Here is a 22,353-nt window from a genome sequence, read left to right on the forward strand (position 1 = left end):
TGTGTCTGTGGGAGTTTGTGCATTCTCCCTGTGGTTGCGTGGGTTTCCTCCGGGCGCTCCGGTTTCCTCCCACACCCCAAAGATGTGCTCTTAGGCTGATTGGTTTACCAAATTGACACTATTCTCCCCTGAATCTGGCTAAGTTAGGGGTTCCATTCGTAGACACGCAGGGCAGGGTAGGTGTAGGGTGATGCGGCGGCGCGGGCTCGTTGGGCCAAAGGGCCTGTTTCCCGTGCTGGGTTGTTCTTTGTTCTTTGTTCTTTGTAACACCCTACCATTAACTGTAAGTCATGTCCTGGTTCGATCAACCAAAACGCATCATCTCACATTTAACTAAATTAAATTCCATCTGCCATTCGTCAGCCCACTGGCTCAATTGGTCAAGATCCTGTTGCAATCTGAGATAATCTTCTTCACTGTCCACTGTGCCACCAATCTTGGTGTCATCTGCAAACTTACTAACCATGCCTACTAAATTGTCATCCAAATCATTAACATAAATGACAAATACAGATCCCTGAGGCACACCGCTGGTCACAGGCTTTCAGTTTGAAAAACACCCGCTACAATCACCCTCTGTCTTCTATCATCAAGATGTGGAGATGCTGGCATTGGGCTGGGGAAACACAGTAAGAAGTCTCACAACGCCAGGTTAAAGTCCAACAGGTTTATTTGGTGGTGTTTGCTACCAAATAAACCTGTTTGACTTTAACCTGGTGTTGTGAGACTTCTTGTTCTGTCATCAAGCCAATTTTGTATCCATCTGGCTACCTCACCCCGGATCTGGTGAGATTAAATCTTAGGTAATAACCTACCATGTGGTACCTTGTCAAAGGCCTTGCTAAAGTCCATGTTGGCAACATCAACTGCACTGCCCTCATCGACCTTCTTGGTTACCCCTTCAAAAAATTCAATCAAATTTGTAAGACATGATTTTCACTCACAATTTTTTATTATTTGAGTTAATAGTTCTTCGTTTAAGCCACCTTGAGTCGCCTTCAAACTTACTGCAGGAAGGAAATCTGTTTTTTCTTGCCCTGCCTGGCCTGTCAGTGATTCCGGTCCCACACAATGTGGTTTACTCTTAGCTAATCTCTGAAGATGTGTAACCACCTCTCACAGCAGTGTCTTTCATGATCCCAGCATGACCCAAAGTACTCTGCAGCAATTAAATAATTTTGAAGCTAGTCACTTCTGCAATGCAGGAAATGTCATAAATCCAACAGTGCCAGATTATTCACACTGAATGTCAATGAAGTATTGATAGTAAATTGCCATAAACTCTCCACGCTCAACAACATTAAACTCAACATCTCTTTTCTATTGTTTTGATCTAACACAGATATATCTGCAAAAAGGGTTGACTTGTACTTTCATACTTTCAAAAATAGCTGAACTGTCATTTATCCTTTATTGCTTATTTCTGTAACTCTGTAAATGGGATGACAAATTGCAGGAATGGTCAGAAATTTAGAGATTTTCTTCTCTCTAGTCAATTTGATCCTTTTATATTTGGTACCACTTACCCCTGCATAAAACATCTTATTTCTAAATCGACTGTTAAATCGTTCCGGATTTGCTTCTACAAAAACAGGGGGAAAACACAGTTAGTATTCAAGGCCATTAACAGTCCATCTAAAGAACAATTTTCGATCATATATTGATGAAAAAGTGACGGCAGAAAAGATTAGAATAGCTTTGAAACAATAATAATGGTTACATTGTCACCTGAAAACAGTGTATATTATTCGTATTCTCTCCTCAACCATAGCTGAAAGATATAAACGACAGACTCTTACTCAGACTGAACAAGTCTTCTTAGTGCTGTGACTGGTGAGGAGAACCCAAAAATCTACCAGTTGCCCAACATGAGCATAAGCGCCACTCACAAGTCATAGAGGTCACCGAGAATTGAGAAACAGTGCTCACCGAGTACAGTCTCACAATGTTCTGTGAAGTGCAGCCAGACTGTCCTCTTACCCAAGACAAATCCAGTATGTTGCGTGCTACTCCCCAATATGAGACAGAGTACCCCTTTGTCCAGCATCACTCTTCATTCATCAAAGAATGTCTTGATCACTCCACAAGATTAACTAACTAACAAAACTGGAAAAATCTGTTTAGTGTTCAATCACCTTTGAGAATCTGGTTTGAGGTCCAGATGATTTACAAATATTTACGTTGCACAAGTGATTGAAAGAAAGACTTCTAATAATGCAGAAACATGATAAAATACCTCACAAGAAATGACTTTGATGTGGATTGAACATTAGATCTGGAAGATGCCAAAGTGTAAACAAGGCCTCTCATTAAAAAAAAAGAATAACCAAATAATCACTTTGAGTGATCATGAAGGGTGCAGCAAGGTGGTGCGAAATGTTGGTTGGACAATTTGAGAACTCTCTACTGATTTTCAAATGGACAGAGACTGGCAGATGGTGTCTCACTGACCTAAAGGAGATCTCTGAGCACATAACACTTTCTCAGAATAGGGAATTTAAACCAATGGAGTTTAGACTAATTGTGTTTGGACTAAGAGCTAAGTATGCCTTCACCTGAGTGTTTGCTTTGTGTGTGAAATGTATGAGTATGCACACACATGTATTCAGATTTATGATTACGCATGTCAGTCTATCACTGAGGATGTGAGGTATGGGAATGTGTGCACATGTATGGATTTCACAGAGTCCCTACAGTGCAGAAGCAGGCCAGTTGGCCCATCAGATCTGCACTGACCCTCCACAGAGCACCTTACCTAGGCCATCTTCCTGTAACTCCGTGTATTTATCACACATATACTCCTAACCAACACATCTTGTGAAACTGAGAGGCAATTTAGCATGGCTAATTAACCATGTACCCTCTGTATGTATGTATTTGTGTGTGTATTTTTTGTGTATGTCTACAAATAAGTATGTATGTGTATGTTTGCAATGCATTAATGCATGTGTATGATCGTTGCGATCATAATAGTGCAATTAATACCTTTTTTTATGTTTAAGGACAATGTTTAAAATGTTTCTGCAGGTAGTTGGTGTGCCTGGAAAAACATTCAGCTCAAGCATTGTGAAAGCAAGTTTATTACTTGTTTCAGCTTAAAATTTGTTACTTTGATAGAGTTAAAAAAGGTTCTTTGGGAAGTTGATTGACAGGATCATGTGATAATGTGGTTAATGTGCAGAGATTGGTATGTAGCAGAATGAAAGACGCTTTTGCAGTTTAGATTTGGGAATTGTTTGAAGACAGGCTTCTGCAAGCTGCTCTGAAACTCATTTTCTTTCTGAAAGCTTCAAAACAGTCTATACTCATTAAAACAAGATAATTTATGGTTGCTAATTGTATTTAAAGTGGCATTTAAGTCTGTAAGAGGAATGCTGCTTATTTGCAACTAGGACAGCCATAAGTTAGGAAGTAAAGTTGCTTCCTCTCATTTTTAAGTTTTGTTTAACTGATAATGGTTCAGCTGTTTTATTTGTTCATATTTAAACTGTGTTATGAATAAAGCTTGTTTTGAGATTTAAAAATCCCTATTTTGTCAGAGGATTCACTCCTGGAGTGAAGTACATGTGTCAAATTTTTTTCAAAAAGTAAAAATTCTTGGGGTCTATTCTCATTTATTAGTATAATTTGGGGTTCTGATCCAGTACCCTAACATGTGCTTTGTATTCTTTGTGTGTGAATATATGGGGGGGCGGGGGGGTGGATGGCGGCGATTCTCTCATGTGATTCTCCTGGCCCACTGAGCTAATTTTTCAGTGCGGCAGGCTGGGATATTGCATGTTGGCTGATTCATGGGATTTCCACAAGCGGTTGCACCACGATTGCAGCTCCCAGGCACGGATTTCTGGTGGCATCTGCGCGATGCCAGAAATAGGCTGGAAGGTGAGGCTGATATGCAAATTCTATTTTAAATTCAATTTAGTTGTATTTAGCGGGCCTGGGATTGAATTCACCCTGCTAGCATCTCCCACTTCCCCAGTACAGTTTTAAGCCAGCAGCGATCAGACCAGCTGCCCACTTTCGGGGAACTAGGGGGAAGACCCCACTGCAGTGAAAAGGGGGCAATCAGGGCATCCAGGAGCTCTGGCAGTGGAGGTGTGGTGCCCCCTGAGCATGGGCACACTGACAGTGTCAGCCTATGCTCCCCAGCACTGCCAAAGGGGCAAAGTCTCCATGCCCAGGAGGCACCTTGGCATTGCCCACTATGTATGGGACAGTACCAACTGGGCAGGGTTAAGGATGTGAGGCACCTGGGGGCAGGGTCAATGGGTGGGGCAAACTGGAGCTAGGCCTAGGGGTGACCCATGGAGGTAGGGGTCCCACTGTAACTCTACATGGGGATCAGTCTGAGCTGGATGGAGGCCAGCAACTGCAAGAAATGTTCATTTGATCTGGGAGGGTGCAGGGGAATGATCATCCTGTGGGGGAGGGGATCTGCTAGGGGAGTGGTGGGGGGGGTCGTCATTTTGTTTGTAAGATATTTAAATGATTTGGAGGAAACTGTAACTGGATTGATTAGTAAGTTTGTGGATGACACAAAGTTTGGTGGATTTGTGGATAGTAATGAAGACCATCAGAGGATACAGCAGGACATAGATTGGTTGGAGACTTAGGCAGAGAGATGGCAGGTGGAGTTTAATCTGGACAAATGTGAGGTAATGCATTTTGGAAGGTCTAATACAGATAGAAAATATACAGTAAATGGCAGAACCCTTAAGAGTATTGATAGGCAAAGGGATCTGGGTATACAGGTAAACAAGTCACTGAAAGTGGCAATGCAGGTGGAGAAGGTAGTCAAGAAGGCATACAGCATGCTTGCCTTCATCAGCCGGGACACTGAGTTTAAAAATCGGCAAGTCATGTTGCAGCTTTATAGTACCTTATTTAGGCCGCACTTGGAATATAGTGTTCAATTCTGGTCGCCATACTACCAGAAGGATGTGGAGGCTTTGAAGAAGGTACAGAAAAGATTTACCAGGATATTGCCTGATATGGAGGGCATTAGTTATGAGAAGAAGTTGGAGAAACTGGGTTTGTTCTCACTGGAACGATGGGAGTTGAGGGGTGACTTGATAGAAATCTACAAGATTATGAGAGGTATAGACAGAGTGCGTAGTTAGAAGCTTTTTCCCAGGATGGAAGAGTGAATTAGTAGGGGGCACAGGTTTAAAGTGCAAGGGGCAAGGTTTAAAGGAGATGTATGAGGCAGATTTTTTACACAGGGTAGTGGGTGCCTGGAACTCGTTGCCAGAGGAAGTAGTGGAAGCAGATACGATAGTGACTTTTAAGATGCGTCTTGACAATTACATGAATAGGATGAGAATAAAGGGATATGGTCTCCAGGATTTTAGTTAAGTCGAGCAGCATGGTCAGTGCAGGCTTGGCGGGCCGAAGGTCTTGTTCTTGTGCTGTAATTTTCTTTGTTCTTGTTCTGGGGGGAGCTGGAGATTAGGCAGTCTGGGATGGGAGGGGAGGGAAGGTGCTGGCCCACAAATGGATGAAGGGATACAATCGGGCCATGAGGGGGTGGAGGGGCAGCAATGTGATGGTGTCATGCTGGCCAGCTCGACCGGTTAACAGATAGGGGCCACTGCGCATGCACAGAGTTCTGGAACTGTCAGACTCTGGCATGAATAGGCCTGCCCCCAATCTTTTAATGATATTCCTGTTTCTGACCTCTGCATTGCACAAAATGTGTGAGATTCTTGTCTGAAATTGTACCGAAAAAAGCATGATTTACATCAGTTTTCCTGCAAATTCGACGTTTAGAACCTTTTTGGGAGAATCACAGCCTATGTGAATGCATAAGAACATAAGAACATAAGAAATAGGAGCAGGAGTAGGCCATCTAGCCCTTCGAGCCTGCCCCGCCATTCAATAAGATCATGGCTGATCTGTCGTGGCTCAGTTCCACTTTCCCGCCCTCTCCCCATAACCCTTAATCCTCTCGCTTATCAAAAACCCATCAACCCGCGTCTTAAAAATATTTAGCGAGGCAGCCTCCACCACTTCAACGGGCAGAGAATTCCAGAGATTCACCAGCCTTTGAGTGAAGAAGTTCCTCCTCAACTCCGTTCTAAACCGCCCACCCTTTATCTTGAGGCTGTGCCCCCTAGTCCTACTGTCCTTTCTGAATGGGAAGAGTCTCTCCACCTCTATCCTATCCATCCCATTCATCATCTTATACGTCTCAATGAGATCTCCCCTCATTCTTCTAAACTCTAACGAGTACAAGCCTAGTTTATTCAGCCTCTCCTCATAGCTCTGTGAGCATGTTCTATGTCTGTATGTGCTTTGTGGGTGTGAATGTGAATATGATATGTGAAAATGTTGAGTGTAATATGTGAATGTGATATATATGTGTGTTTTATAAAGGGACTGTTGAAGTTTGTAGGAGCAATTTGAACACCCATCAGAACTCTGCCAGAAGATTTCATGTTTTTAAACAAAACAAACTTTATTGTAAAAGAAAAATATTTAAATAAAGTAAACACCAATAGTTTAACACTATGGTTCAGAAAGTTTTATGCTATAAACTCAGATTTTTTTTTCACTTTTCCCCAAGCGTTCCCTTATTTGAAGTGAAGGTTCATTCACTAGTCCTCTGAGACAAAACCAAAATATATATATCATTGTTAGGCAATAAAACTGTAAGACCATCGGTTGTGGAAGCAAGAATAGTCCATTGGCCCACCAAGTCTGCTCCACTACTCAATAAGATCATGTCTGATCTGATATGATGATCTTCCTGCCTTATCTCAATCATTCTTGAGACTCTGACTGATTAAAAAGCTGTCCACCTCAGTCTTGAAATGCTTAATGACCCAGTTTCTACCTCTGTGGTAAAGATTTTTACAGATCCACTACCCTCTATGAGAAGAAATTCCTCCTGATCTCTGTCTTTAATGGGTCTCAGGGTAATGGGTGCTGGGCTTTAATACAAGGGGAAACAACCTCTCAGCATCAGCTGCATCAAGGCCCCTGAGAATCCTGTATGTCTCAATCGCACTTTTCTAAACTCAGATGAGTACAGACCCAACTTACTCAACCTCATAAGAAAATCCCTCCATACCGGGATCAACCTAATAAACTTCTGGACTACCTCCAATGCCAGTATATCTTCCCTTAAATAAAGAAACCCAAACTGTTCACAGTATTCCAGGTATGGTCTAACTAGTGCCTTACCTAGTTTTAGCAAGATTTTTTATACTCCATTCCCTTTGAAATTAGGCCAACATTCCATTGCCAACAATGGAAAGCCAACGAACCAGCCAGTTCTTTAGCTAAGTAAGTCCACGTGCTGTTTTATGATGTTACTTTTCTAAATGTTAACCTCTTAAGGCCAACAAACCAGCTCCCCCCCCCCCCGCCCCCCCCCCCCACACTGTCTACACTTCCCGCTGCCTTGGAAAAAGAGCCAGCATAATTAAGGATCCCATGCACCCCGGACATTCTCTTTTCTACCTTCTTCCATCAGGAAAAAAAACACAAAATTCTGAGGACACATACAGACCAACTCAGGAACAACTTCTTCCCTGCTGCTGTCAGACTTTTGAATGAACTTACCCTCGCATTAAGTTGACCTTTCTTTGCACCCTAGCTATGACTGTAACACGACATTCTACACTCTCTCCTTTCCTATGAATGGTATGCTTTGTCTGTATAACACACAAGAAACAATACTTTTCACTGTATGTTAATACATGTGACAATAATAAATCAAGTCAAATTTGCCTTCCCAATTACTTGCTGAACTTGCATTCCAGCTTTTTGTGAATTATGTACAAAATCCCTCCATGCTGCAGCTTTCTTCATTTAAATAATATTCAGCTCCTTTATTTTTCCTAGTAAAGTGGATAACATCACATTTTCCTGCATTACATTCCATCTGCCAAGATTTTGCACACTCACTTAACCTGTCTATATCACTCTGTACTCTATATGTTATCCCACCATTTGCCTTCCCATCTATTTTTGTCATCCACAAGCTTGGCAATAGTACTATAATAATTCTTGAATGAGAATTATTACAAGTACATTCACTTCTCTCATCCTAGTTATTGATATATATTGTTCTCTCCAAGTCCCTCTTTTTTCTTCACTGTTTCAGCTGTTCTCCAAGGTACAAGATTTCAAGAGGGAGCAGGGAAGAGGAGTGACTTTCCACTAATTTATGGATAAACAACCGTTCAATTTCTTTATGGACCTCACGAAACTGGATTTCACAGATCCAGCCAAGGACCACCCTGTGACTCCTACACAGTGGTTTAAAACATATCAGAAATACCTTTGGTTTCAAACTGCAACCAAGCTGATGACTTCCAGAACTCAAAGTGCAACAAAATTAACCACATTTGACCTTCAGATTCCAGCTAAACAAATCTTTTAATCATTTCTCCCCTAAACAGCTTTGTTTTATACTGATAACCAGCTACCAATCCCAGACTACATCATGGATATTAGACTCAGCATTTGCTCTACTTCAACTGTACGTCTGACTTCATCTCTCTGCTTCCAATGGAATCACAAGTTACATAAGATCCAAAGCTGACCAAGTTTCTTTGCTGTTTTTCCAAACATCTACCAGTCTTGTTTGCTGGCTGTGCCCTAACTGAATTCACAGAGATAACCTGAAAACAAAGAATCTCACTAAGCTCCACTCACCTTGGCTATATGACTTGGTCTGTTCCCTGGCGGAAATGCAAATTAACTATCTTTTAATTCCAAGGTTTTCTTCATTCTGATAACCAAATGAATAATTTATCCTTCATTGGAATAACTGAAGATGTTCTTTAGCTAAGTAATCCCATCTGCTGTTTTGTGATGACATTTTTCTTGATATTAACCTTTTAAGTCAATATGGCCCCAGACTTTTAAGTGTAATAAATCCCAAGCTTGTTTGAATAAATTTACTTCATAGTTGCTTATTGGTTTCGTAACCAGATGTCTCAATTTCTATAATTCAAAAATTAATTCCTAAAACTAAAAGTTATATTCTAAAATGCTTGAAGTATGAGCTTGACATTTACAACAGTGTGTTCATGAATATATGACATGTACCTCGAGATTCATGGAATTCCAGTGTGACATGGGCATCAAAGCCCAGGCTGAAGTAGTTATTAAACACTGTAAGTGGGAGCTGTGGAGAGAGAGAGATAGAGTTGCTGAATGAGTGCTGGCAATCCATAAACTAAACAGCCCTAAGAGCAGACATACATACACTCTACATGTTAAAGTCCAGCTCAGCAAGAAACAGTCCTATCATGTCAGTCATACATGCTAGCTGACAAAACTCTGACAAGCTGTCAGCTGCGAAAAAGTGACATATCCCAAAAGACATACAATTGAAAAACAACTGAATAATGGACTGTGACCAAGGCTGCTGCATTAAGGTGACTAAATATGTTGCTTTTGAGTGCACTGGATTGGTGACTCACAGGACCAAGAGGTGGATTTATGGACTCTGTGTTCTGAGCACCCATTGTAAAGCTGTGATACATGAACTAATTTATCGCTATCAAGAAAGGAAGCTCAACAATTTTAATCTTCACTGTTTGCAATGCTTTCTGGGAATCTTGTAGAATGACAAAATTCTGAATATCACAGTGCTGTCTAAGACAAATCTCCCAGGAGTGTTGGTACTTATCAACCAGAGGCAACTTTGTGGTCTTGAAGCTCCACTTCAAGAATGCTTGCAAGTGTGAAATGGAGGCCCTAACCATTGATTTTCACACCTGGGAGATACCAACTGATGACAGAGAGAAATGGTGACGTCACCTGTGGGTTGGTACATGTCGCCATGCTGATCAGTGACCACTTGGGGTTTGGCAACTGAAAACAACAACGTATGACCACACCCGATAACCACCTCAAAAGCAATACTTGTGGCAGAATCTGCCTCCAGATGATTGATCTTCACAATCATCTGTGAAAATGCACAATATGACACTATCCCATTCCCAATGGCCATGCCGTATATCCATCATCTATCATAGGTAGAAGGATACCAATAATGACAATGATTGCACGGCTTTTCCTGATGTTTTGGGGCAACATTCTGCAATTCAATTTCTCATTCCCTCCCTGTACTAAGTTACCTGCATGAACATGAGGAGCAAGGTGAGAAAAGAGGATTTGGAAGGAAATTTCCAATGAATCTACAATTCCAAGGCTATAAGAGACAATGGCGGATCAACAAGCTGGAGAAGGCTTTCAGCGCATACAAGTTCTATTCTGTCGCTTCAAAAATTTTGCTTCTGACATCCTCAACACTTGATTTACATAATACTATAATTTAGCAAAGGGTTTGAACTCTTAATTACACAGCTATCATGAGCTTGGCATCAAAACATGGAACCAATAAAGTACATTCCCCAGTCAGAAACTAAATACGTTCAACACTCTGTACTGCCACTTAATAATAGCTTCATACTCAAATTGTTGCATTGCATGAAGCCTGCGGCTTAGCTTTCTAAATGTAATGATGATAAACATAGCAGTAATTATGAAGAACGTCGGTTCAGATACCTGCAATGTCTATTTGTTACGGGTGATTGTTACATAGGAATCTAAATAGGAACTGAGCCTGTGGCTCCACATATGAACACTCAGCAGCCATGCTATTCTATCCTTGTGGTGTCCCACTGTTCTAAGATGTGTCTGGGGGCTTGAGAACGATTTGAAGACATGAATTGTAGCACATGCTGTCAGATTATATGCCACAGTCAGTACCTGGAGAATCTTCAGTAGACAATGGCTTTACAAACTCTGCCACAGGACAAATGCCATATTGGCTTGAAGAAAGCATGTCAATTTTTGAAAGATACAACAGTATGAGAAAGTGCTTCAGAAAATCTTTCTGTTTTGGAAAACACTCATGTTTCACTTTGCAAATGTGGCATGTGCGAGAATTGCAGGTTTCCACACAACTTACTAACTATTGTACAAACGTGTCTATAACCCCACAATTAAAGACTTGGGGAGCAATTCTCCCAAAAAATTCTAAGTGTTGAATTTGTGGAAAAAATGATGTAAATCATGATTGTTTTTTCCATGGGAGTTCAGACTCAAATCTCCCATACACTGTATACTACAGAGGTCACAACCGTGATTATTAATGAAAGCTCGGGGGCAGGGCCTATTCACATCAGAGGCTGACAGTTCCAGGCCTCTGAGCATGTGCAGTGGCCCCGAACTGTTAGCCTGCAGTTTGCTGACTAGCCATTAATCTACCCAGCCTGGAGCTCCCTGCCCATCTCCCAAGGCTCCAATGGCCATTCCCAGGCCAGCCCTGACCCCCCTCCATTCCAGAACACCCCGATCCTCAGCACCACCCAGTAGTGACGATCCCCCCACCAATGACTTGCAGCTAGGGGTCTGCTTGGAAGAAGTTATCACAGTATGGTTGAATTTAAAATACGGATGGAGCGTGAGAAGGTAAAATCCAATATTTGTGCTTTAACGAAGGAAACTACAAATGGATGAAGGAGGAGTTGGCTAAGGTAGACTGGGAGCAAGAACTTTATGGTAGTACAATTGAGGAACAGTGGAGGACTTTCAAAGTGATCATTCACAGTGCTCAGCAAAAGTATATACCAGTGATAAGGAAGGACTGTAGAAAAAGAGATAATCAGCCATGGATAACTGCTAAGAAAATGCATACAAAGTGGCAAAGATTAGTAGGAACCTAGAGGATTGGGAAATCTTTAAAGATCTTGGTGAAGGGAGGGTGGGTGGAGGGGGCGCCCACTGCCACTCTGCAAGCGATTGGTGGGGGAGGGAACAGAGGCTGCAATTGGGCTGGGCAGCTGGGGGAAGCATCTCCACAGGCTGTCTGGTAAGCTAAGCCCCACCCACAACCTCTCTGGCTAGAAACTGACAAGCTCATCTTTTTAAAGACAGAGTGCATAAGACTGAGTGTGAAAACTCACCGAAAAAACGGAACTGGAATTCTCCCATTTTCAGATCAGCAGGACACTTAGAAAAAAATCTCGGAAAATGCCACCCCAAGTCTGTTGCCTTGTCCTTTTATATGGTAGTGGTTGTGGGTTTGGTATGTGTTACCTAAAGAGTCTTGATGAGTTTCTGCAGTGAATCTTGTAGATGGTAGACACAGTCGCTACTGTTTGTTGCTGATGGAGAGAATGAATGTTTGTGGAAGAGGTTGTAATCAAGTGGGCTACTCTGTCCTGGATGGTGTCAAGTGTCTTGAGTGTTGTTGGAGCTGCATTTATCCAGGCAAATTGAGAGTATTCCATCACAGCATTGAGTTGTAGATATTGGACAGGCTTTGGGGAGTCAGGGGCTGAAATCCTCACCAGAGGATTCTGAGTTTCTGACCTGCAGTTGTAGCCACAATATTTATTTGGCTAGTCCAGTTCAGTTCCTGATCAATGTTAACCCCCCAGGGTGTAATGGGGAATTTATTGATAATGCAATTAAATGTCAAGGGGCAATGGCTAGATCGTCTCTTGTTGGAGATAGTCATTGCCTGGCACACGTATGGAGTGAATGTTACTTGCCATTTGTCAGTCCAAACCTGGATATTGTCCAGGTCTTGCTGCATTTGGACATGGACTGTTGTGGTATCTGAGCTAGGAATGGTGCTGAACATTGTGCAGTCATCAACGAACATCTCCACTTCTCACCTTATGATGGAGATGCTTGGACCCATGATACTACTCTGAGGAACAATAATCAAAGATAGTTTCATCGTCACCAGTTCTGAGAGTAGTTTTATATTCCAGATTTATTAATTTAAGTTTAAATTCCACCAGCTCCCACTGTGAGATTTGAATGCATGTCCACAGAGACTGCGGCCGCGATTCTCCCATCCTGCTGTGCTAAAAAATCAAAATCTTACGGTGGCCGATTTGCAGGGTTTGTGTGAGAGATTGGTGTGGGCAGTGGAGGGTGGTGCTTGGTGCCCCCTTAGCATGGGCATCCTGGCAGTGCAGAGGGACCTCGGGGTCCTTGTGCATGAGTCGCAAAAACCCAGCTTGCAGGTGCAGCAGGTGGTCAGGAAGGCGAATGGGATGCTGGCCTTCATAGCGAGGGGGATTGAATATAAAAGTAGGGAGGTCTTGCTGCAGCTGTATAGGGCATTGGTGAGGCCGCAGCTGGAGTACTGTGTGCAGTTTTGGGCGCCGCACCTGCGCAAAGATATTTTGGCCTTGGAGGGAGTGCAGAGGAGGTTTACTAGGCTGATACCGGAGTTGAGGGGGTTGAGCTATGAGGAGAGGCTGAATAAACTGGGCTTGTACTCATTAGAGTTTAGAAGAATGAGGGGAGATCTCATTGAGACGTATAAGATGATGAATGGGATGGATAGGATAGAGGTGGAGAGACTCTTCCCGCTCAAAAAAGACAGTAGGACTAGGGGGCACAGCCTCAAGATAAAAGGGGGGCGGTTTAGAACGGAGTTGAGGAGGAACTTCTTCACTCAAAGGGTGGTGAATCTCTGGAATTCTCTGCCCGTTGAAGTGGTGGAGGCTGCCTCGCTAAATATTTTTAAACGCGGGTTGATGGGTTTTTGATAAGAGAGGGGATTAAGGGTTATGGGGAGAGGGCGGGAAAGTGGAACTGAGCAGCGACAGATCAGCCATGATCTTATTGAATGGCGGGGCAGGCTCGAAGGGCTAGATGGCCTACTCCTGCTCCTATTTCTTAAGTTCTTATGTTCTTATGTGCCCTGGCAGTGTCCAAGGGGCAGAGTGCCCATGCCCAGGGGCATCTTAGCACTGACCATTGGGCATGGTGCAGTGCCAATGGGGTTGGAGTCCCGCTGTCAATCTGCTTAGAGATTGATGGGGGCAGGAGGGAGGCCAACAATCGTGGTGGGTTTGGGGGTTGGGTGGGGAGGTCTGCCGCGGGATCTGACTGCAGGGGTATCTGCACTGTGGGAATGTCTATACTGCACGGGGTGGGGGGGATTGGCATTGTGCAGTGGCAGAGGAGGGAGCTGGAGATCAGAAAGGTCTAGGACACGGGTGGCGATCAAGCTGGCCAACAAATGAGTGGCTGACAGTTTGGGACAACTGTGCATGCACAGAAGCCCACTGGTTTCAGCCTCCTGGGTGGGAATAGGTCCTGTCTACTGACTTATAATGATGTACACACTGGTGGCCTCTGCACTGCATAGAATGTGAGAGATTCTAATGTGAATTCCCACTGAAATAAAAACAGTGCAAATTACTCCAGTTTTCCCATGAATTCAACACTTAGAACTTTTTTCGGAGAATTCTGCCCATAGTATTTAAATGTGAGTAAATGACAGCAGGAATTGTGAAGTGGAATATCACAATAAAGACCCCATCACACTTTTATAGTTCACAGGTGCATATTCTGGTGTTTAAAGTAAGGTTTGTTAGTCATAATTAAACATATTCCTGGAGGTTTCATCACAAGACTTGCCCCCATACTCCAGCCATTAGACAGCGAATGCATCCATCCTTGTGATGCACTGCCTTCCATAGCCAATTGGAAAGGAAAAAGGCTCATTACCCAACTGGATGATGGTTGAGTGTCAGCCAAACAGCCTTTCTTTTCCATTTTCAATATTTTTATATCTGGTGAAGAGAAATGTTCAAAGAAAATGACAAACAAAAGCAATATTTTTAATCTCCTGATGGTTTTTCTTCAGGGTTGTAGACAGCAGTGTCATGGAGAATAATCTTTAATCCCTGTCGATCCAAAGCCAGTCTTGGAGGGTTGGTGGCCCTAGTTTAACACAACATAAGTTAACATCAAAAAGATGGTGTTCCTTATTTCTTACAATCTAAAGATTGTAAACTCAAACCTTGCTGTCAGCAAGCCACCAATTTACCTCATCATTACTTGCATTCATTCGTAGTGACCTGCACTGTGCTGCTTGTTCTTCACCTAGATTTGCCACTTTAAAAAGAATCCTTAATAATTCTCTGGAAGCAAAAGGACTGCCTGCACAAAATCTTTCAGAAAATGGCAAAGATTTGTACAAACCTAAATTCAGAAAGTTAGCTGCTGCAGTTACCTTCTGAGTCCCTTCTTCAGGATCATCCTGGTTCAGGTGGAGGTTGTTCTGGAGATGGAGGTTCCAACGATCCAGCTGTACAATATTCCCCTCTTCCACGTGGCAGAGGATTTTTGAGACAGGTTCATCCGTGTAGCCCTGCGACAGAGGGAAGAAGCAACTGCATCATTTGTCCAAGCACCCGAATCAACAGTGAGGACATCTTCATGTTGCGGGCTGAGTTAGGTATCTGTTGTGATCAAACACTCAGAATTTGCAGCTAAAAATCAAAGAACCATCCATCACATTAAGGCATAGTCACTTATGCATACTCTTCCCAATTTCTCTGCTTTTAGATCATTCCTGGGAAGAGCTGCTGATGTGTGGAAATATTGTGAATGTTGCTTGTGATTATAAAATTGACATACTCAATAAACTCATCGAGATTGCTTGTTTTTCATAGAAAACGCAAACAACTTCAAAATAAATCACATTTGTAATCAAACATGGATGACTTCTACTTCAAACTATGAAGACTTGATAGACCTTCTGGTGTTATTAATATACTACCATTCAATTATGTCAAGTTCAAGTAGACAACACAATCATAAAGGCTAATGAAATGTTGGTCTTTATATCTAATGGACTAGAATGCTCTGAGGCAGAAGTGATGCTACAGCTATACAACACCCTGGTTGGACCACACCTGGAGTACTGTAGTTACCGTAGATTGCAGAGTATAAGTAGATCACGCATGTAAGACAACATAATATTTTTCAGTCCCCAAAAATCCTGGGTACAACTCTCCCAACTTGCACTTTAAGTGTTCCCACCAGCAGGAAAACTGGAATATGTACTGTTGATGTTCTCAGCGCTAGTCAGGCAGGATTCAGCCACCATGACCATTTAAATTTATGCAAGCCAGAAAACACGCCAGCCAGCCCGGTTTTACATTTTTAAGGGGTGGGGCTCCTAATCTCAGTGCTCAGAGACAGGAACCCCTCCTCTTCATAACAGACATGACAGCTCCTGCTGACAAAGGCAGACACTCAGCAGAGGGGCATTCTCCCCCCCACCCCCCACCACTGAAAGAACAGGTCAACCCAGTCCCTCCACCAACACCACACAAGTGTGAAGATGACCAGATCCCTCACCCCTACTGGAGACTTCACCCCTCCCTCCAAAGAAAGACGATCAGAGATGGGGTTCCCTCAGGCCTCACCTCTCAATTCCCCTTTTAGGCCCCCACACCTTGGCAGTGCCAACTTTGCACTGCCTCCTGGCATTGACACCCTGCGGGGGGGCGGGGGGGGGGGAAGGTAAATGAACTGACAATATGACGCTCAGGCTTCAGAGGGAGGACCCTCCAAGGGACCCAGGGCTGAGTGGGTTGCAGCTGGGAGGGAAAGGGTCAATTTTGGGACTCCTCACCAGGATGGAGTTCCCATACTGGACTGTCCCTTCTAGTCCTGGGAAAGATGGAGATCACTCTTAGCATGGTCATCTCAAGTAGATTTCTATTCAACATCTTCATTCCTGTTTCTGTACTGTGAAACTCTTGAAGTGCCATGGTCACTTTGATATCCATGACCCATGAACACCAGGAAGCCTTCAAAATCACAGCAGCATTACAATCTGTAGAAGGGATTGCTCTTTCTCTCTCTCTCTCTGTCAGTGGCAGCTATTATGGGGACTTACTGGTGTTGGACTTGGGTGGGCAGAATAAGCACCAGATTAAAGTCCAACAGGTTTATTTGCTAGCACAAACTTTCAGAGCACTGTCCCTTCATCACATGAGGGCCTGAGGGAACCCCATCCCTGAATGTGTTCCTTTGTGGGGGGAGAGGTGAGGTCTCTAGGCATTGGTGTTGGGAAGCTATTTATTCTATCTCTCTCTCAGAAGCCCCAGGTGTGAGGAGATCCTTTGCTAACTAACAGGAGATGTCAGATTCAATAGATTGTAGTCTGAATATGCAGCAGGTGCAGTCTGGCTACAATGATCTGCTTTGATTGATACTACATAGCAGATCAGGCAGTTCATTGTAGACATAGTAAGCCTCATGAACCTTCACATTCCACCAAATTTGCTCACTCAGAACCATTCTTTTAACACTGCATTTTTCAGGCCTCTGAACTTTCCTGGAAAGCTCAAAAGCCTCAAAAGGCTTTGTGTTCATTCAATGTCATGTTCCATTATTTTTAACTAAGCTTTGATTAATAGGTTGAATCAATTACCCACTAACCAGGAGCTTTGTTTCTTTCACTTTCCCTTCACAGCTGAATGCATCTCAACTGCCTGCCTTTTTTCCTAACCCGAATGTTAATAAACATTCTGCTTTTGATTGACAGGGTGGATCAATTACCCACTAGACATGAAGTTTCAGTTCCTCATTTCTAACTTCAATGTTTAGAAAGCACTGAGGCAAAGAAAAACAAAGTAATTGATCCAACCTGTTAATCAAATTACTTCAAAGGGCCAGCTTCCTATTTGAATGTGAAAAGGCAAACTCCCCAGTGAAAATCAATCCTTGCTGTCAATCAAAGCATTCTGAAGGGACCAGGCAGCAGAGGAGTTCCCAGTGAATCTGACAGCTTACTATCTATCAAAGCACTTCAAAGAGCTTCAGAGCAGCTGATGAGAGAAAGCAAAGGGATCTTTCTGGTAAAACTGACAGATCCTTTCTAAGAGAGAAATTCTGGGGCCCATTGAACCAGGCTTCAAACTCATTAATGTCATTAAAATTAAATAAGCTGTCAACAGATTCTCATTCATAGCGGGCATGGCAGTAGCTGAGGGGCACAGAGGAGAATCATGATAAGCTGAACCATCGGGATTCCCAGCTGGGGAGACCATGCAGATGCTGCGGCAACAAATGAATGAACACCACTTGACAATCACCAGGCAAGACTGCTCCCTTCCTGTTGGTGAGCACTTCAGCGGTCACGGGCATTCAGCCTCTGATCTTTGGGTAAACATTCTCCAAGGCGGCCTTCGTAACATACGACAACACAGAGTCGCTGAACAGAAACTGATAACCAAGTTCCGCACACATGAGGACAGCCTCAACTGTGATCTTGGGTTCATGTCACACTATCTGTAACCCTCATGACTTGCCTGGGCTTGCAACATCTCATTTACTATCCTGTCTGGAGACAATACACATCTCTTTAACCTATGCTTAATGCTATCTCCACTCACACTGTCTGCACCTTTAAGACTTGATTAGCTGTAAAGGCTTGCATTCTAATCAGTATTCTGTAAACTGTGCGTGCCTTTATATGCTCTGTTTGTGATCAGAACTCCCACTCACCTGACGAAGGGGCAAACCCCGAAAGCTACTGGTGTTTACTACCAAATAAACCTGTTGGACTGTAACCTGGTGTTGTGAGACTTCTGACTGTGTTTACCCCAATCCAACATTGGCATCTCCACATCACTTATATTGCTGACCAAGGGAAACAAACTGTGATCTGTACAACTGCTTTCAGACAGAGAGCCACCCAAAAACGGTACTGCTCTCAAAGCAAACTGTCACCCAAATTACAGGATAATGGTGTCGGAGCATAAAGCAGTGTCACTTAGATTAGACACGGAGCAGGATCGATAAGGGTCATGGGTGGAGGCGGGGACTGGTAATGTTAAAATGGCGGCGTGGGCTCGTTGGGCCAAAGGGCCTGTTTCCCGGGCTGTTTTTGTTCTTTGTTCTTTGTTCAAACAATGAGTGATAAATGCATTAAACAATTTGCCTGACAGAGTGGGGAGTTGAAACATCAAAGGTATGAACTTTGATATGTCATTGAGCTTTTCTCATTCTTCCACATTTTAACCATGTGTACATTTTAATTTGGCCTTCATTCCTGAACATAGCTGATTAAAAATCAAATCATGTGTTCAAAATCATCTGGGGTCTGGACAGAATAGATGGGGAGAAATTATTCCCACTCATGAAAGGATCGGAATGAGAGGATGCAGATTAAAGGTAATTAGCAAAAGAAGCAAAAGGAATATGAAGAGAAACTTTTTCACGCAGTGAGAATTTAGAGTTTGGAATGCACTGCTTGAGGTAGTGATGGAGGTAGGTTCAAATGAAGCATTCAAAAGACTTAAATGAAAAGAATGTGCAGGGTTATGGGGAGAAGGTGGGGAATTATATTTGGGAATTGCTGATTCGGAGAGCTGGTGAAGACATGATGGGCCAAATGGCCTCCTTATGCACTGCAACAATTCTGTGATACCATAAACCAAGTAGCTGGAATGATAATTACTGGACTCCTGCCAGCTATATAGGTCTGAGGTCTGCTTACGGCAGAGAAGTGGACCTGCCATCTTGAAGCACAACAACACACAGTGAACTGTTATTAACTCAGCGACAGCACACTGCATGCAGTGTATCTAAGGCACCAAACCAGATATTAGCATTGGCACATATTTATAAAGCAAAACAATTGAGCAATAGGAGACCTTCAAAGAAGAGTTTTTTCTGCATGGAATAGGCACATTCCTATGAGGGGCTGAAAGGAATGGCCTCCAAAGCCAGAGTTCACTGCATGATTAAGGAAATTGGGATGAAAAGAAACAGAAAATTAAGATGAATGGCAGGTTCGTTGATCCAGTTGAGAAGCAATACAGAAAGTGCAGCACAAAACTGAAAAGCAAATAACTGGGAAAAGAGAGTGAGAAGAGATGGAGTGAGGAATAATGAAAGGATATGGAGTGGAGATTGCATTGTTGGATATGGTTTTGGGCAATGGGGTGGGTCAAATTGATTAAGTGGCACCAAGTAACCATTTAGAGGATGGTGATCATAGCTTAAGTCATAGGGAAAAGGCAAGGAGCAATGCAGAGCGAAAATAAATTGGGAGAGGATTAATTTCAGCAGCGAATGGAGCTCGCCCAGATAACTTGGCAGCACAATTGTAACTGAGAAATGGGCCACCTTTAATGAGGAGATGGACTGCGAAGAATTGACCCACTGATGAAAGGTTGCAGGACATGAAACATTAACTGTTTTTTCTCACCACAGATGTTGCCAAACCTGTTGAATATTTTCAGCATTTTCTGTTTGAATAGTACTCTAAAGATGAAGGACATCAGTTACATAGAGAGGCTGGAAAAGTTGGGATTATTCTCCTTAGCGTGGAGGATGTTAAACGGAAATTTAATAGCTTTTGTCCAAATTAATGAAGGGCTTTGAGAGACCATACAAGAGAAGCTAACAGGGTCAGTAACCAGAGTTAATGCAATCAACAAAAATTTCAGTGAGAAAGGAAGAGATTTATTTTATGTTTTGCATAGTTCTGATCTTGGATGTATTGAAAGGACAGAGGAAGCAGATTCAACAGTAACATTCAAGAGAGAATCAGGTAAATGCTTGTGAAAGTGAACTTTGCAGGGATATGGGAAAAGAGCAGGGTGGACAGACCAATTGGATAGCTTTTACAAAGTGTTAACACAAAGTCAATAGACTGAATAGCCTCCTAAAATGCTGCTTCTTTCTATAACTATGTGACAGGCACAAATAAAACCAAAGCATGCTCTCAGCTCCTCTCCTGAAGATAATGACTCATGCTAGAAATGATTAATTGGCCAAAGACAAGCATAGTCATCACAATGTATACCGGCAACATTTACCCTACAATGGGAGGATGACAGTAACCATCAGCCATCATCAATCATCAATTATAAAACCAAACTTCATAACAATACCAGGTATGTCATCTATTCTGGGCAGTTTAATAGGTTGTTTCACCTTATCACATTTGTAATATAACCTGTCTTCTTGTGTTTCAAGCCCACAACACTTGTTAATAGTCAGATTTTTGGAAGTAGAATTCCACAAGTAAATGCTGGAGAGATTTAGGAAATCTTGTCTCTTCTGCATTTTACCAGGTCTCACTTCTCTTATTTTTTGGGAACACTGCAAAACACTTGAGCTAGAATTTTTTGGCCATTCTCACTGGGGGTTCTTCTGGAACAACTGACAGCAAACCCCTGCTGTGGGTTTTCCAGTGGCATGGGGTGCATACAACAGGAAACCCTGTTGCCAGTGGCAGCAGAAAATTCTGCCTGTAACCAATGGCAGGCTACCCCAACAGCTGGTGGAATTTTAAATTCAATAAATAAATCTAGAATTAAAAGTAAATCAGGAATGGCAACCATGACAACTGTCATTGTTGTAAAAACACATCTGGTTCACTAACGCCCTTTAGGGAAGGAAACTTACAATCCTTACCTGGTCTGGCCTCTATGTAACTCCAGACCCGCAACAATGTGGTTGACTCTGAAATATTGCAGCAAGTCGCTCAGTTGAAGGGCAATTAGGAATGGGCAACAAATGCTGTTCTTGTCTGTCACACCCATCCAATGAAAGAATAAAGACGCAAGGGGCGATCTTTACTTCTCATCCCACCAGTCAACTGGCAGGATGAGCTGGTAAGATCACGAAAGAGGGGAAAAATCAAGTTTAGGCTCGGATTTTCGGCAAGATCAGCCTCACAATATTTAAATCAATGCAAATGTTGATTTAAATATTATTAGTGAGCCTGGGATGCAATTGTCTGGCCTTGCCGGTAGACATCCTCACTGATGAGGATCATGTATAGTCCCCATCAACAGGGACCTGTCCTGATGGTCTCGCCTGTAGGACTGGAAGCCATTGAGGCCCCTGGGAGATCGGGGGTAGGGTGGTGTTGGCCTGGCAGTGCCAGCCTAGCACCACTGGGCACACTAGCACTGCCAGCCTGGTACACTGGCAGTGCCAACTGGGCAGTGCCAAGGAGGTACAGCCTAATGATAGGGGCAGGACTTAAGAGGAGGGGAAGGCATGGATGGGGCAGGGCCTAAGGGAAGGCGTGCAGGCACGAAGCTGCGCACTCAGCCACTGGGATCAGATAGGGAGAGGTACACTGCACACCCTGCAACCAGCAATTGACTGGGAGGTGGCAATCATATAAGCTGAGCTGGGAGTGGGGGAGACAATCATCCATAATGGTCAGCAATTGCGGGTGGTGAGAGAAGGTGTGCGATATTCAAGGGGTGGAGGTGACTGATTGACAGTTTCCTCTGTAGTGTTGGGCAGACCAGAGAGATCTACACATGCGCAATTGCACTCTCTTCTGTGAGCTTTCCAGAGAGCTCAAGCCAAGTCCCTTCCACCTACTGGCAGGAAACTGATTTTGCCTTTTTTTGCACAGACTGGCATAAGATTGGGCTTGTGGCCTTGTAAATATAGGTCTGAAATTCCCATTTTCGTATTTGTTCAGTACTTCGAATTTTTTTGATAAGATCGCCCCTTCAATGTACTCTTTATCGCAGGAACCAGTCTAGTGAAGCTTCATTGTACTCCTCTAGAGCAAGTACATCC

The 22,353-nt window shown here is 43.1% G+C and overlaps 1 protein-coding gene across 1 annotated transcript in view; it reads right to left on the reverse strand.

The window, feature by feature from the left end:
- dgki (diacylglycerol kinase, iota) overlaps nucleotides 1-22,353 on the reverse strand; it is a 265,844-nt gene that overhangs the window by 184,564 nt on the left and 58,927 nt on the right. Inside the window, exons 11-13 of the mRNA XM_080191667.1 lie at nucleotides 15,011-15,148; nucleotides 9,061-9,139; nucleotides 1,527-1,582 (exon numbers count right to left, since the gene is read on the reverse strand). Coding sequence (XP_080047793.1) covers nucleotides 1,527-1,582; nucleotides 9,061-9,139; nucleotides 15,011-15,148 — 273 coding nt within the window. The remainder of the gene's footprint in view (nucleotides 1-1,526; nucleotides 1,583-9,060; nucleotides 9,140-15,010; nucleotides 15,149-22,353) is intronic.

Source organism: Carcharhinus amblyrhynchos, chromosome 6 (genome assembly GCF_965287045.1).
Source record: "Carcharhinus amblyrhynchos chromosome 6, sCarAmb.v2.hapA, whole genome shotgun sequence".
In the NCBI taxonomy this organism is placed as follows: domain Eukaryota; kingdom Metazoa; phylum Chordata; class Chondrichthyes; order Carcharhiniformes; family Carcharhinidae; genus Carcharhinus; species Carcharhinus amblyrhynchos.